Source organism: Uloborus diversus, chromosome 6 (assembly GCF_026930045.1).
Source record: "Uloborus diversus isolate 005 chromosome 6, Udiv.v.3.1, whole genome shotgun sequence".
Classification (NCBI taxonomy): Eukaryota; Metazoa; Arthropoda; class Arachnida; order Araneae; family Uloboridae; genus Uloborus; species Uloborus diversus.
This window is the reverse complement of record NC_072736.1, coordinates 114,036,462-114,052,129: the sequence shown is the minus strand read 5'-3', so window position 1 is coordinate 114,052,129 and position 15,668 is coordinate 114,036,462. Positions and strand designations below refer to the sequence as shown.

The 15,668-nt window shown below is 33.6% G+C and overlaps 1 protein-coding gene across 1 annotated transcript in view; it reads right to left on the bottom strand.

Annotated features, from left to right (window-relative positions):
• LOC129223777 (mitogen-activated protein kinase kinase kinase 7-like) overlaps positions 1 to 10,543 on the bottom strand; it is a 55,849-nt gene extending 45,306 nt beyond the window's left edge. Inside the window, exons 1-3 of the mRNA XM_054858136.1 lie at positions 10,504 to 10,543; positions 8,713 to 8,815; positions 3,173 to 3,283 (exon numbers count right to left, since the gene is read on the bottom strand). Coding sequence (XP_054714111.1) covers positions 3,173 to 3,283; positions 8,713 to 8,769 — 168 coding nt within the window. The 5' untranslated portion in view covers positions 8,770 to 8,815; positions 10,504 to 10,543. The remainder of the gene's footprint in view (positions 1 to 3,172; positions 3,284 to 8,712; positions 8,816 to 10,503) is intronic.
• Between the last annotated feature and the right edge of the window lie 5,125 nt (positions 10,544 to 15,668).

Below are 15,668 nucleotides of genomic sequence, written 5' to 3'. Positions count from 1 at the left end.
TTTAATCGTAAGGATAATATTCAGTCAGAATTAGGAGGTGTCGGAGGGCTACCTTCTTGCATTATTTCAAAATTGAAGAAATTTAAAACGCAGTTTTAGACTATATTTTAAGTTTGGGAGGAAGGGGGGGGGGGGAGGAGGTCCAGGATAGCCTCTCCCGATAATGTTTCCTAATTTAAGTTCTGAACACAATCGTACGTTATATTTAATTATGTTCAGAAGAGGGGGTCTGGGGCTCACCCCCGGGAATTTTCAAGATTGTTTTTTGAAAAACAGTTTTAGACGACCTATGTTGATGTTAAGGGAGGAGGAGACTCGGGGTCATCGTTCTTTAATTTTTCAAAATGCAAACTTCAAGCACGCATTTCCAATTGTGAATTATTTTGTGATTGTAACACGCAAAGGGGGGTCTGGGGGCTTTCCCCCGGGAAAAATCTGAAAATTGTAGTTTGAAAAATGCGGTTTTAGATGATCTATGGTGATATTAAGGGAAAGAGAGATGCGCCCCCCCCTCCGAAGTTTTTTTGAAATTTTGAAGCCTGAAAAACACGATTGTAGACTTTTTTTTTTTTTTTTGTTAAAATTTAGCGCACCGCCAGTTTCTTGAAATTAAAACTCCGAAAACGTAATTTAAGCCAACCTTCGATGAAAGGGGGAAGGGAAAGTTTTGAAAGGGCTCGAGACCAGAAATGTTTCGTAATTAAAGCACTCAAAGCGAAATTTAAGACATTTTTCGATGATGTTGGCGAGAGAGATATAGAGGGGGGGGGGGGGGCATTCTCTCGAAAAAATTTTGATCTGTTGAAACCAGTTTTAGAAGAGTTTCGGTAATGTTAATGGGTGGAGAGATTAGGAATCCTCCCCTGGAAAATTTTCAAAATTAGATTCAATTAACGCAATCATAGACGATTTTAAATACTGTTAGAGGAGTAGAAGATTTTGGAGATCTCCCCTGAAAAATTTTCTGAATTGAAGAATAATAAAATTTTTGAGGGTCTTCGGAAATATTTGGAGAACGACAGTTTCGGGACACTTCAGGGAGTTTTTTTTAAATTGTCCAAAAGTCAAAATTTATTCGACCTTGAATGATGATGAATGATTGATTGAGAGGGCGTTTCTCGGAGGTTACGTTGGGAGCACTCTTACAGCTTTTTGAAATTGCAGTCCTAAATACTTAGGTGTAGGCCATCTTTAATGACTTTAGGGTAAGGGATGGGGTTTGAAAACGTTTTCGCGGGATTTTTTCAAAAACTAAGTTTTAAAAACTCACTTCCGGGCCAGCTTTGGGGACGTAAAAAGAAGGGTTTGGAGTTCTCCACTCTTCCTTTCAGTTTGGCTACATCTCTCCTATTTTCATTGTAAATTTCAATAATTGATAAACATATTGTGGTAATATTTTTTCCCAATTTTCCTTTGCCAAACCCGATTATTTGGTTGGATTTTCCATAATAAAGTTTTCAATTTCCCGCACAATATTTTTGTTTTCTTGCAATACAAGCATTTGCGGCCTTAGAAAAAGGACTTTTAACATTTTGAACGGATGTGGTAATTTTCTGCGATACCTTAGGTCTCTACACAACTTCATTTTATTTTAAATATGCCACCTGCATCTCTTGATCAAACTTTGATTTACTTACGATTTTTACATTCAAACATTTAGAACTTTTGGTGTGAGTATTCATTATACTGTAATACTTTGAATCTCTCTTTGCATTTAACTGTTATTTTTTTCTCTATCTCTCTATTTCAAATTTGTTTCGGCAACCAATACATTTTTCTCCACTTAGAAATGATTTTCAGAACAACATTTTTCATCAAAAAAAAGGATATACATATGAGAATGTTTCGGTGATCCCTATCCTATGGGCTGTCCTATTTATTTATGTATTTTATTTATTTTTTTTAAACTGCAGAACCATGAAGCATGGTTTTGTATAAACAGGGCCGCCGAGAGACAAGGCGTGCAACATGTTAGTTTCGTCGCCTGTCCTCCCTCCCATTATTTAAACTTTACTCTATACACAATATTTTTCATTCGAGCCGAGCCCATAGTTTACGACTTGGCAGACATACGCACTCTGCGGCCTAGTAAAGAGTGTACTGTACTGAATACTTTTTTTTTGTGTGTTAATAAAAATGTTTGCAGTGTACATTTCCGCGGCCCTTACTTAGATACTCTTGTTAAAAGAGAATCATGGATGTTCCTAAATTGTATTTTAAGATTACATTTTCTATTCAAATTTGACAGAAAAAATACTCTTTGTCACTATTATTTCACTTGTTCATGTATAATTACTATTTTAATTTTTTAAAACAACGAAGAGTTTTCCTTTTTCTTCGTTAGTTGCATCGCTAAAATGAAATTGGCTGCCACACTTCTGAAAAATGGGAAGGGGGAGTTGCTACGGCGACGGTCCTGAAAAGTATGCGAGAAAAGTGTTATTAATGCTTCTATTTCTTGTTGAATGGGTTTAAATATTTTTTCTTTCCAAAATTCAAAGTTTTCATGTTCTAAATTTAAAAAAACCTGATGGAAAAAAAATCCCCCCCAAAAATTTTGATGGCGCAACTTGCGCCATAATCCCCCCTTGTGGGCACCCCTGATTGTCCAGATCGTAACTTTTGGACATGCATCAAACTTCCAACTTCTATTTTTTCCAAAATTGTTCACAAAGTAAAAAAACTGTCTTTAATTTTTTCATTTGTGAAAAATATTATCAAAATATTATTCAGTTTGAGATTCATACCCTTATTTATTTTTTTTAACATATGGAAATAATTAAAAACAATTTTTTTTTAATAGTACATTTGCTCGGTTAACGTTTTGGTATGTCCAAAATTGTGCCTTTTAGCAAAGAAAATATTTTTAAAGGGTATTTGAAGAGTATTTTTTCCATAATTTATGTCAAATCTTATCTCTATACAGTATTATAATTTAACTCAAAAAGTTTTGAGTTAATTAAAATGATAGTTATTTGGTGTTGAAGCTTCAAAGTTGAGGTCTGTGTTTGCTCCCACCTTTTGAGAACTGCCTACAAAGAGCCACCTGGTGACCGGAACTCAATTTGGATAAAAAGTGCAGATAGGAGTTTTGTCCTTAACATGACAGTATTATTAATTTACTGTATACCTTCACTAATGTTACTAAACTATGGTAACGTGAAAAACTTACTTCAACAATAAATGCTTTCTTTTCTTGGTCTGTTTGGATGAGTTTGACAGCAACATCTATATTTCGCCATTTTCCTTTGACTACGGTACCAAACGAACCTTTTCCGACAATCTATTGGAAAAAGAAAATTATACTTTTGCAAAACTTGAAAAAATACACTGCGGAGGAAAAAAGAAAACACTGAAACTCAAATTATAATTTTTATCAGTTTCTATTAAAAATCGAACCAAAATAAATACAAGAGATTAGTTTTGGTAGCAATATATGCTATGTTAACTTTTTTAAACTACAATGCATAATTACACTGTCAATATTCAATACATCTTTTCAGTCATCAAAGAGTTTCTAAGGAACAATGAAATTGCATTTCTTTAGCCTTAGTCGGCATATATATATATATATATATATATATATATATATATATATATATATATATATAGTAGTACCCGCACGGCTTTGCCCGTAATAGAAAAATTAAAAGGTCTTTTGGCTCGCCTGTATATTTACAAATAATGTATGGTGAATTTCCTCGCCAATTGGCTTGTACCCATGTTACGGTTCCACATTATGATAATTTCGTATCTCACCAATTGGCTTGTGCCCATGTTACAGTTCTTCGTTATGATAATTTCGTATCTTGCTGTGCCCATGTTGCGGTTCCACGTTACCATAATTTCGTAATTTACTCGTCCATCTTATGATAGTTTTGTTCTTAAAATTGGAATAGAAAAAGAACCACATCGAATTTTCGAAAAATAGCTTTGAGGTGCACACCCCCATGCTACAAACTAACTTTGTGACAAATTTCATGGAAATCCGTCGAAGGGTCTAGGCATTATGCGCGTCACAGAGATCCTGACAGACTAGAGACGTGCCGAGTAGCACTTTGGCCGAGTAGCCGAGTTACCGAGTACTCGGCCTTTCACTACTCGGCCGAGTTACCAAGTACCAATTATATTTTAAGAAGAACCACCAACACACATTTGATGAAAATTTTTAACTTATTGGAATAGTAGTATAGACCTCCTTGTCCATATAATATAAACAATTAAATTAATATTAACAGATTATATAAACAATTTTGTTTTTGTCAAAAATTTGACAAAAAAATTAGTTTTCAAATTAAAAATAAATAAATAAAAGGTATAATTAATCAAGTTGGAATTAAAACAAATTACAGTAAAATCCCTCTAATGCAGACACTAACAGGACAATTTTTTTTTTGTCCGCAATAGAGAGGTGTCCGCAGGACAGGGGTTTAATAATGTTATTTGCATTGGAACTGGGGAATTAAAAATTGTCCGCATAAGAGGGGTGTCCTTCAGGAGGGATTTCACTGTATACCAATCAATTATAGTTCTAGTCTGCCAAACATAAATTATTTTTAAAGCAGATAAAACAAATGTGCAGGAACACTGCAGACACATGTTTCTGCCCCTCCCCCCCCTACAAGGAACATCTTTTTCAGTACATAACATGTGAGCTAAATAATGTAAAGACATTCGACAGAAAAATCCGACTTTTGTCGGATGCCTTTAAATCCACAAGCTCCCATTTTGTGCATTGAAAAAGGAATTATTTGTAATGCCAAAACACGTGTCTGCAGGTTCCTGCACTGTGCTTTTAACGTTGTTTTATTTCCTTTTATTTTTTAAGCAAAGGTATTTTTATACTTTTTATAACTAATTTTTGTTTGTAGCTAAAATCCATTTTTAATATAAAAATTCCATATTTTCTATACTCACCTATTTTGCATAATTTTTAATAAATAAGTTTTATTAACTTTGGGGACATTAAAATAAAGATTTATTCCATTAAAGCATTACAAATTTCATTATTCTTAAAATTTAAATTTGACATATAAATTTTAATTGCAAATGATTGCAGAATATAATGCTTGCTCTTTTTTTTATATATTTTAGTATCTGTCTTGGACAATATTCAACTTTTTGCAACTACTGGGTATTGGCCGAGTATCAGATCAGAATTTGGCCGAGTACCGAGTAGTTACCGAGTACTCGGTACGTCTCTATGACAGACAGAGACTTTCAGCTTTATTATTAGTAAAGAAGATGTTACAATTTTTATTTAACTTTATCAGGCTTATGATTTACAGTTACACTATCATTTTTATCCAAAATTTTAACTATAATTAATTGTGCATTAATGAAAAAAAAATAGTTTATATTCTGCATGACATTTGACACATCAGCTCAAAGAAACGGATACATTACGAGCATTGTTGCCAATTATCAGACCTGGAAGACCGAGTTGAACATCGAATGAAGAATGGGTAATACAATACTGCCAATAGCACAGGAAAAGGGGATTTGGGGGTTAAAAACCCAGAGCCCTTAGCTTTAAGATTACTGCCAATCCTAATACAGTAGTTTATACACATGTAAGGGCTGTTTAACTAAAAATCCCCCCTCCCCCCAGTGATTAATGCCATATTTCAATGAAAATCCACCCAGTTTAAGTTTTAACCTGATTTGAATAAAACACCATTTTCAACAAACCAAAACTTTAGAATTTAATGCGTAAAATTAAGAAATTTTGAACATGGGTGTTGACTACAATAGATTAAAGAGCACATATGTTGTTGAAAATTTTTTAAAGAGATTTTTAAAAAAGAAACGGCATGAAGTATTTTATTTTTAAGAAAGCACTAATTTATTTAACACTTTGCAAGTAATGGAAATAACTAACATGATTTGGCATTAAGAGAAATTTTATACAAAACATTTTTTTTAAATTTACTTTTCAAGAAAATTTTATAAAATATCATTTGATATGTAAGAAAAAACGCACAAAAAAAGCACAAATTGCCAATTACAGCAGACCATGTTTCGGCACACGTGTCTCTGTAATTGGCAATTTGTGCTTTTTTTGACGTTGTTTTTTCTTACTTTACTGTTCAGTACAAAGGTATTTATTTATTTTATCATTTGATATTTTTTAAAATGATCAAATTTTGCAATCTTATCATTGAATTGTCTAAAAGGGAATGAATTTTTTTTCATGCCTTTTCTTGAATTTGATGTTGCATCTCTGGTTTTTATTTATCCGAGAAAAGTTGATACCTTTTTTGAAAGGGATGATAAAATAACTTAATTCCAAGAACAATTAAGAATGAAAAAGTACAGTCGGACCTCCATATATCAAAGTAGCAAATTGCTGGAAAAAAATTCGATATATAGAAATTTCAATATATAGAAACAATCTTATTTTATCCTAAAAATCTCCTAAAACATTAAAATTAAAGCTAATTTTCGTGTATGAAACCTAATTTCTAATTTATACGAGCATCGGAGCAATTGCAAGTTAATTAAAAAAATAACAGGAATTACATTTTTGCGCCTTCATACATATTCATTCTTTGTCAATTCAACTTGATCCGCAACATTAAGGGATTTTCGTTTTGACAAATCGAGAGAAAAGTAAAAAATTAATCTACTTAACTTGAATGATTTTTACTGCAGCTAAAACGACAAGGAACGATAATCAACAGACAAAAGGGATGACTTGAAACTGATTTTACAATGTTACTGGTAACAACTAAGATATTTGAAATAAACTTGAGGGAATTTAAGAATTCTAGAACGAAACAACGACCTATCTACACACCCTTCAACCCCAGATTCCTTATAAGTTTTGTAGCAATCTTTAGTGAACATAATTTTCTCCCCTAACCTTTATTTTTCATGAGACAAACAGTCTAAAAAGGAAAAAAATCTACGAATGTCTCGAAAAAAATTCGATATATTGAAATTTTTTCGATATATAGAAACAATTTTTCTATGTAATGAACATAGAAATTTGCTGGGATTTCGATATATAGAAAATTTTGATATGTGGAAGATCGATATATGGAGGTTCGACTGTACTTTATTGCCACATGTAAGACTCTAATTATGCTTTTAAACAAGAAAATATTCTTCATAAAGACTTTGAAAAAAAACCAAGAGACACTATTACAAAGAAATTCAGTAAAAATTTTATAATTTTTTATGTGTAAAAACATTTTTTTATTTGTTTTACGTGTCTAGCAATTGCTTGCAAACTAGTTCAGGAGCAAGAAAATGTTCTGTTCTTTAATTAAAGAGCACTAAAATTGTATTGATTGACAGGAAAAATAAAAAAAAAATGTTCCAAACCAATATAACATTTGCATTTTTTTATACTTAATTATTTTGAAGAAATTGTAGAGATTTTTAATTCAGACATAAAAGCTTTTGATGAAATAAAGTTTACTGTTTTTTTTTTTTTTTCGAATGGAAAATATTGAATTAGCATAAAAAAGATACCAATGTTTTTTGAACAGCTTAAATAGGAAATACTTTTAATTCATAGCACCATATTGCTAATATAGAAAGTCTATGTAAGAATATGGGTCATGCATCTGCAACAAAATTATCCATTTTCTTTAAACAGAAATTCATATTTCAAACATTCCTGTTGTAATTTACTTGCATAAAGGTGCCCGACATCTACAATACTTTTGTAACACTATTATAGCAGTATAAACTTTGGCAAGCATAAAAATCAAGTAAAATACGGAGGAAAAAAAACGCCAATAAAATTTCAAGTTCAAATTAGACAAAAATTGAATAATTAAAGTGCTTATTCCCCCTTTAAAGTTTAGTACTTTCTTAAAAACTATTAACTATCACAGGGCTGCCACAGAAGTTCAAGAATGAAATTCCTTGACATTTCTAGGTTTTCCAGTTGCTTTTAGAAAAAAATGCAGGTTAATGAACGCCGACTTATATTATTAAATACCAATACAACTAATTTTTAATGTAAATAAATCTCCATTATGAATCAAATACATAATGCTTAAAAAATTACCAATAATTTTAATATTTAGGCAGCAAAACAAAATAAAATGTAATGATATTAAGTCACAACTTTATGATTTTTGTATGGATATTTCTTTCCTTTTTTTATTTTTGTAACCTTATCAGATTCAGTTTTTAAAAAAAACAAGCTTGAATTTTCTTTTGCTCAACTATCAGGAATATCTGAAACGAGACATTCAGTTACTGCAGCATCTTAGCACGAATGGCCCAGCAGTTTCACACCATCAGATGGAAAGGAATTTTCTGATATTTCCAGAAATTTTAACAATGACATTTCCCTGACCATTTTAGATGATTTTCATATTCCCTGACAATTCCAGGTTTTCCATGTTTTCTAGGTGTGTGACAACCCTGCTATCAATAGTTTGATAATAGCTCAAATTTTATTTTAAAAAAATAAATGAATTATTAAAACAACAAACAAAAATAAATTGCTTAGTGCAGCAAATATTAAAATAACTTCCCACTTTCAAAACATTTTCAGGACGCAAAAGGATTGAAATTTCAAAGTATTCTAGTCAAGAAAATTAATCCAATAAAAAATATATTTTTAAAAAAATCAAGAATGAGAGCAAAAAGCTCATAATCAGGACAAAATAATTTTTATTGGGAAAATCTGAAACATGAGGACAACTAAGAACCTTGTACTAATTGTAATAAATAAAACATAAAACTTACCCCCTCGAACTTTATTTCATTTGCATCGATTTCCTCAACAAAAGGATTGCCGGCCATTTCAACATTATTTAATCAAAATAACATGGAAGAACGTGATGAGAATCTAAAAATAAAAAAGTATACAGTCAACTGATTTCAGCAGCGATATTAAAGTAAAAATATAGTGGCAAAACTAGGTAAAAACTGTAATATAACCATATTAAAGTGAAAAGGTCATTTTCTGTTTCTTCTTAATAATTAAATCAGGGGTGCCCACCTAGGACAGGTCATGGTGCAGACTACACTATTGAAATTTTGGTGCTTTGAGGGATATTTTTCTCTTCTTTGGGGAAGGGGGGGGGGTCTTTGCAATATTTCGGAGGGTGTGCTCTTGCCCTTGGGGATGGTGAGCACCCGTGATTAAATAACTCATACTTTTTAAACAGTATGAATAAAATACAATATTAAAGAATTCAAAGAATGTACTGGTTCACCCTATGAACTGTTGACAAAAATGATGATGAATAACTACGCATGCTGGCAGGCCCCAAACTTAAATTTTTGGAGGGCAGAATTCTCAATTTGCCAAATAAACTTTAAATTTTTCCAAATGATAACACATGGGTAAGTAAGCATGTGGGGCATTCCAAGGTATTTTTGACATTTATGTAGAGTCCGTAACGTGACCTTTTTTGCCATAACTTTTTAATTTACTGTTTGATTAGCATATTATTTTATTTTGATCTTTTCCTACCAACACACCAGCTCAAATTAAAATAATTTGCAAATCAAACAGTAAATTAAAAAGTTATGGCAAAAAAAGGTCACGTTACGGACTCTACATAATGTCCAAAATACTGTGGAATGCCCCATGTATAAGATACATCTAATGATTAGGAAACTCCAAATGTCACATCCACATATTTAAAATCTGCAATACAGTTAAACTTGTGTAAGTTGACCACTTGCGGTGCACTACTTTAGTGGTCAATTTATAAAGGTTGAATTATATGATATAGATCTAATTCTGTGCTTGAAAATAGCGGTCAACTTACAAGGATGAGCAACTTTGCAGGTTTTACTGTATTTCCAATTTTGCGAAATCTGCAGACAAAATTTGTAGAATAAGGTTTTTTTTTTGGGGGGGGGGGGTTACAGTGACCTCCCAAATTAAGCAGAAAAACTAATCTCCCAGAGTACCTTATAATTAATCGAAAAAATAATTCATGTAATCAATCAATGCTTTTGGACTATGCATTCTTTCATAATTTGTTTTTCAATTCTGGAAATATGAGAGAAACCCCTTTTTACTCTCCAAATGCAAAAATTGAAAACAATAGATTCGAATCCCATTCATTAATTGTAATCATTAAAAAGTGTTAGAACCAAATGATTTTCAAAAACATAATAACGACACGAAAATGTTTCTTGTAATTCACTTTTTTTTCTGGTGAAAAAAAAACTTTTTTATCAATAAAAAACAAAGAGAAAAGAATTGAGTGATATATAACAATTAAAAAAGCATATGTTTTTCACCACAGAATTGTGTTAAATCTCCACCTTTTGTCTCTTTAAAGAAGCAACTAACAATAAAATATGGTTAGCAAATGAGATTAAGATTATTATAGCGTTTACATGAACATCAACGTTTATACACGTAGATCTTCAAAACGTGAAATTTAGAAGTAGCAGCGGTTTCAAGACGAATAGGAAAAAAAAAAAAGAAACAACATTCTGACACAGTCAGAGAAATGCTAAATTCTAAAGTAGAAATACATTATGAATAAACTTTGAGTTTGAAAAAATATTTACATTTAGTGACGATACGAACTTTTTTATTTTGGTTCCCGGATTGACAACAAGGTACATTTGTTGCCAATCTGAAGAAGCATAATCATGAAAGGAGTGTGTGTAGTGACGTAAATGAAAGTATGAGGAGGGGGGAGCACAAAAAAAATAGAAAACAATTTAAATATGCATACATTTGCCAGAGAACTTACACGTGGTTCGGGGTTGCAAAGAACCTATTTCTCACTGCAAAAGAAGTGGACTTCCCTCGTCGGATATCTTTTCATCCACAAGCTCACTTCTTCTGCATTGGAAAGGAGGTTCCTTGTTAGCTTGCAGAGTCCCTACATCAAAATGTATTGTGTTCAATAAATTTTACAGGGTAAAAACAACAAAATATGCGCAAAAATGCCTAGGCTACATTCGGAAACAGGCACTGGTCGCACCGGTGCCACCGCAAGCGGTCGAAACGGTTGCTATGACACCGGTGCAACCGGTGCCTGTTTCCGAATGTAGCCCTAATTTCATTGTGTTTCTAAATCTCAGAGAGGGTCAAGACCCCCTCCCCCATCGCCCAAAATGACCTGCCATGTCTAAATGGCGTTTTAGGAACTTCCTATCAAACATAGAGTCATATGGGGACTCTAATCAAACACTGACCCGGATCTGTGTACCCGCAGACCTCGCAGCGTGGGGTGGGAGGGCAAGTCCTTACGGTGCCCAGCAGTCCAAGAATTTTTTTTAAAAATTGAAAAAAAAACTGGCACTAAGACTTATTAACGTTGAAAATATACACTGCTGCCTACTGAGGAGGGGCCCAACAGATTTCGTTGCCAGAGGGCCCATTATAGACCCGGGACTAGTCAAACAACTTTCGGTATGGCTCCTCCGCCTCAGTATCATTGTCTAAATTCCCTAAATAACACTTTAATGTGTAATTTAAATGAAGAACTCTCGAATTTTCCAACCGCTAGCAACGGAACAACACTACACTAAACATAGCCTAAAGTTTGCTCTGTGAGAGTTTTGTTTGCATAAAATGCCGTAAGAAACCCTCAAATCTCTCCAGGCCCCTAACGTAATTAAACAGCCTTGAAAAGTGCATTTTTAACCCCATAATTTTTAGAAATTTCCGAGGGAGAGTAACCACACCTCCAGTTACGTTTTAACATAAAGACTAAAGCAGCGTTTTTAAAATTTCAGAAAAATAAAATTTTCGCGGAAGAGTCTTCGAAATCATCCTTTCAAAGCAACTTAAAACTGACTTCAGTTTCGAAAGGGATTTTGAGAGAGAATCTGAATCCCACTTCCTTCTATCTTTACCAAACAAAGCCTAAATTTGCGGTTTTAAAACGTCAATTTTCGAAAAAATTTCTCAGAGAGCCGCCTAAACATTTACTTGTCCTTCTTTTTCTTTTGAAGTTGAAGTAATGTCCTAACCAGTGGCGGATGGGACAGCATGAACCGGCCGTGGCATTTACTAGCCAGCCGGCCCCTTAAGGGTTGGTCCTTGAAGAGGAGATGCTCCCCCTCCTCCTTTTTTTTTTCAAATTAAAGAGTGCGAGCGCATACAGCTTCCAGTTTTAGGAGGTTTTAGAAGTTTTAAGAAGACTCATATTAGGAGAATTGCGTTTACAAATGTGGAGGGAAGGAATTTATGTTACGAATACTTGCACAGTAAAAAGTGTAATATTCGTGCAGATGATGGGGGGGGGGGGGCGCTCCCCCGGAAAATTTTCGAAATTATAGCTACAAAAACGTATTATTAGACTATTTTTAGATGATCTCGGGCGATGTTTGCGAGAGGGAGAATTTGGAGATTTCCCCCAAAATTTTATCAAAATCAGAGCTTAAAAACGCATGTGTAAGCTATCTTTGGAAACACTAAAAGAAGGAAAGGAGTACAGAAATTGTTTCTAGGCAAAATATCTCAATTGAAGTTCCCAAAGCGCCAATTTAGACGACAATTGACTCTATTTGGGGAGGGCGATGTTTTTTGAAATTGAAGTTCTTCAAGTTTGTTAGCGATAAATTCCCCCCCCCCTCCCCCTGCCATAAGTCAGTATATGCAGGCTTTATGAGCAATAACGGTTGAAGAGGAGGAACTTTTCACGCGATATCGCGTGAAAATTAGTGTATAATTTTGATGAACGTGTAAAGCGAAAACTCAGATGATTCTTGCGAAGAAGAATTAGGAAGTGATCCCCCGGAAAATTGTTGAAATTTAAGTTCTAGGGACATACATGAATAGGTTATCATACATGTATAGGAACATATAGGAATCACATACATGTAGAGGAAAACGGATAAGGTGAGGAATCTTTCGCAGAGTAGATACTCAAATGGCTTCAGGTGGACGACATGTGAAGCCCTCGTGGAAACATTAGCCCTGTGTTAACATTATCCCGATATCTAATGAACTTAAGGGACGTCGCCTAGCTCAAAAAAGTACCTTCAACGTTTTTTACTCTTGTAACGTTTTTACACTTGACCGGTCATTTCATACATACTGTATATGTATGAAATGAGCCTTCGTTTAGTTATTTCAGACTTATCTCAAAAACAGAGGTAGAGAATGGGTTTACAGATTTAGTTTAAGAGCAAAGTAATTAGAAGATCTAAGCATTGACAAATCGTAACGTTCACTCGGGGGGGGGGGGGTAGAAATGGTTTCGGGTTTGTAGTCTTAAAAATGCACTTGAGGGTATCTTTGGTAATGTTAGGGGGAGAAGAGGCTCGGGTTCGGGAGTTTTCCGGAGAATGTTTGCGAAATTGTAACTTTAAAAACGCAGCTTTACATGGTTTTTTGGTGATATTAAGGAAAGAAGAGATTCGGGGCCGACGTCCGGAAATTTTTCTGATTTATAAAGTCGCCTTCTTGACAATCTTTGCATTTGTTAGGGGGGAGGGAGTTTCGGGGGTGCTTTCCCAGATATTTTTCTTAATTGAAACTTATAAATGCAATTGTTATATCACTAAATACTTTAAGGATAGGATGGCTGTCATTGGAAATTCTTGAAAATTTGGAACTCCAAATACGCAGGTTTAGACTATCTCTGACAATATTGAAATGAGAGCAAAGATCCAGCGCCTCCCCCGCCCCGGAATTGTTTTTTATTTCTTGTCTTAAAAATGCATTCCAGATCAGCTTAGGTTAGGTTATGGAGTGAAGAGGTTTGGGGTGCTCCCCTGGAAATTTTTCAAAATTAAAATCTAAAAAATGGGATTGTAGGTCTTCTTTGATAAAGTTAAGGGGACCGACAATTCTTCGAAATTTAAGCAGAAAGACGTTATTTTAATCTACTTTCAATGACGTGAGGGGGAGGAGTCTTTGGAAGATAATTTGTTATAGAAGCCCATGAAACGAAATTTAAGACGACCTTTAGCGATGTTGGCGTGTATTGGACGAAAATTTTTCGAAGTTAGTTTTTAAAACGCAGTCTTTGACGATCTTTGGTAATGTTATGAAGATCTCTAGTAATGGTGAAGCTGTTCGGAGATTCTCCTTCAGTAATTTTTTGAAAGTTGAATTCTAAAATGCAGTTGTAGATGATATTTGCTAATGTTATCAAGGGTTCGGGGGCTCTTCCCAGAAATCCTTTTGGAATTGAAGCCCAAAAAAAATTTCAGCCCATCTTTGTTGATACAGGGGGGAGGAGAGGTTCGATGACCTCTGAAAATTTTCTAAATTGAAGTAATAAAAGCGAAATTTTAGATGATTTTTAAAGATGGAGTGGAGGCGTTTCTGCAGGATTTACGTGATCACTCTCCTGGAAGCTTTTCGAATTTGAAGTCCTAAATACCAATGGGGTGGTTTCCTTCAGTCCAAAATACTACTTTTAGTAATTGAAATGGATAGAATGAGCAAAAAAAAAAAAAAAACATAGACCCAGAAAATACTTACATTTTCCTAACAGTTTTATTTTAATTAATTTTTTTAAATGTCCGATTTTGAAATCAAGGCGTGGTCTTTATGACGTTACAAATGATACGATTTGGCGCATCTTTCTACTATGTTTCCACGTAATGATAATCAAGCAGCGAATTACAATTGCGCTCTACGCTTGCTATAAACCATATCGTTGCCAATGCACGTGAGTAAAGATGCAAATTAAATATTTGTTCTGTGAATGGCATTTTATCATTTGTAATGTCACACGACAGAAGTGTAAACAATGAAAGCGCACCGATTTAATTAATTTTTAAAAAATATTAAACTTAAATAAATTATTTAAAAAATGGTCAGATCTTATGTTTTTAAGCATGCTCTTTCAGAAAAAAATACTTTTAAAATTTTGGAAATGACCCCATTGTAGGTCATCTTTGATAACGGTAGGGGGCTGGAGAAGGGTTCCGATTTGGAAACACAAAAGTTCTAAAACGCGTTTGAGCTATCTTGTTGGTGCAAAATGAAGTTCGAGAACCTCCCTCCCTCTCTAGTTTCTATCTTCTTTTATCAAACTTCCATTGATACAAATGTTGTGAAAAACCTCCACTAGTATTTCTTTTCAAAGACCATCTTATTTCTATGGTTTTTCTATAGTGAAATTTTCAATTTCCAATCTGATATTTGTACTTGTTTGAAATTAAAGCCTTTGGGATTCATTAGAATAACCTTTTTACATTTTGGAGCGATATGATAATTTTCAATGACACACCGCAGGTCTTCTTTTCCCAACTTTATTTTTTAAAAATATCATGCCTCCAGAATCTCTTGATAAAGTTTTTGTTTACTTTTGCTTTGTATAATACATTGAAACACTTAGTGTTCATAATAATATTTTAAATCACCCTTACTGCATTTCAACTTTTTTTTCTACTTGAGACATGCTTCGGCAGCCCCTATGAAACTAATGATTATTTATCTATTAATTTCTTGTATTAAGTTGAAACTTGTCATGGGTTTGTACTATGTACTGAATACATTTTTTCGTTCAACAATTTTTTCGAAATTTGACAGAATGTATCCAAACATTTCTGCTGCCTTTAGTTAAGTAAATTATAGTAAAGACCCCTGGATATCCTCATATATAATAGCCGATGATCGAGTTATGTATTTTTTTTTTTTTTTTGTTTATCACTAAATTAAAATTGGCAGCCTCCCCTGCCTTTACGTGTCCATTGTCCCCTACAAACTAGGGGTGGCTGTTAGGGTCTTAGAAGGTCTTGGACAGTTATGTAACAAAATT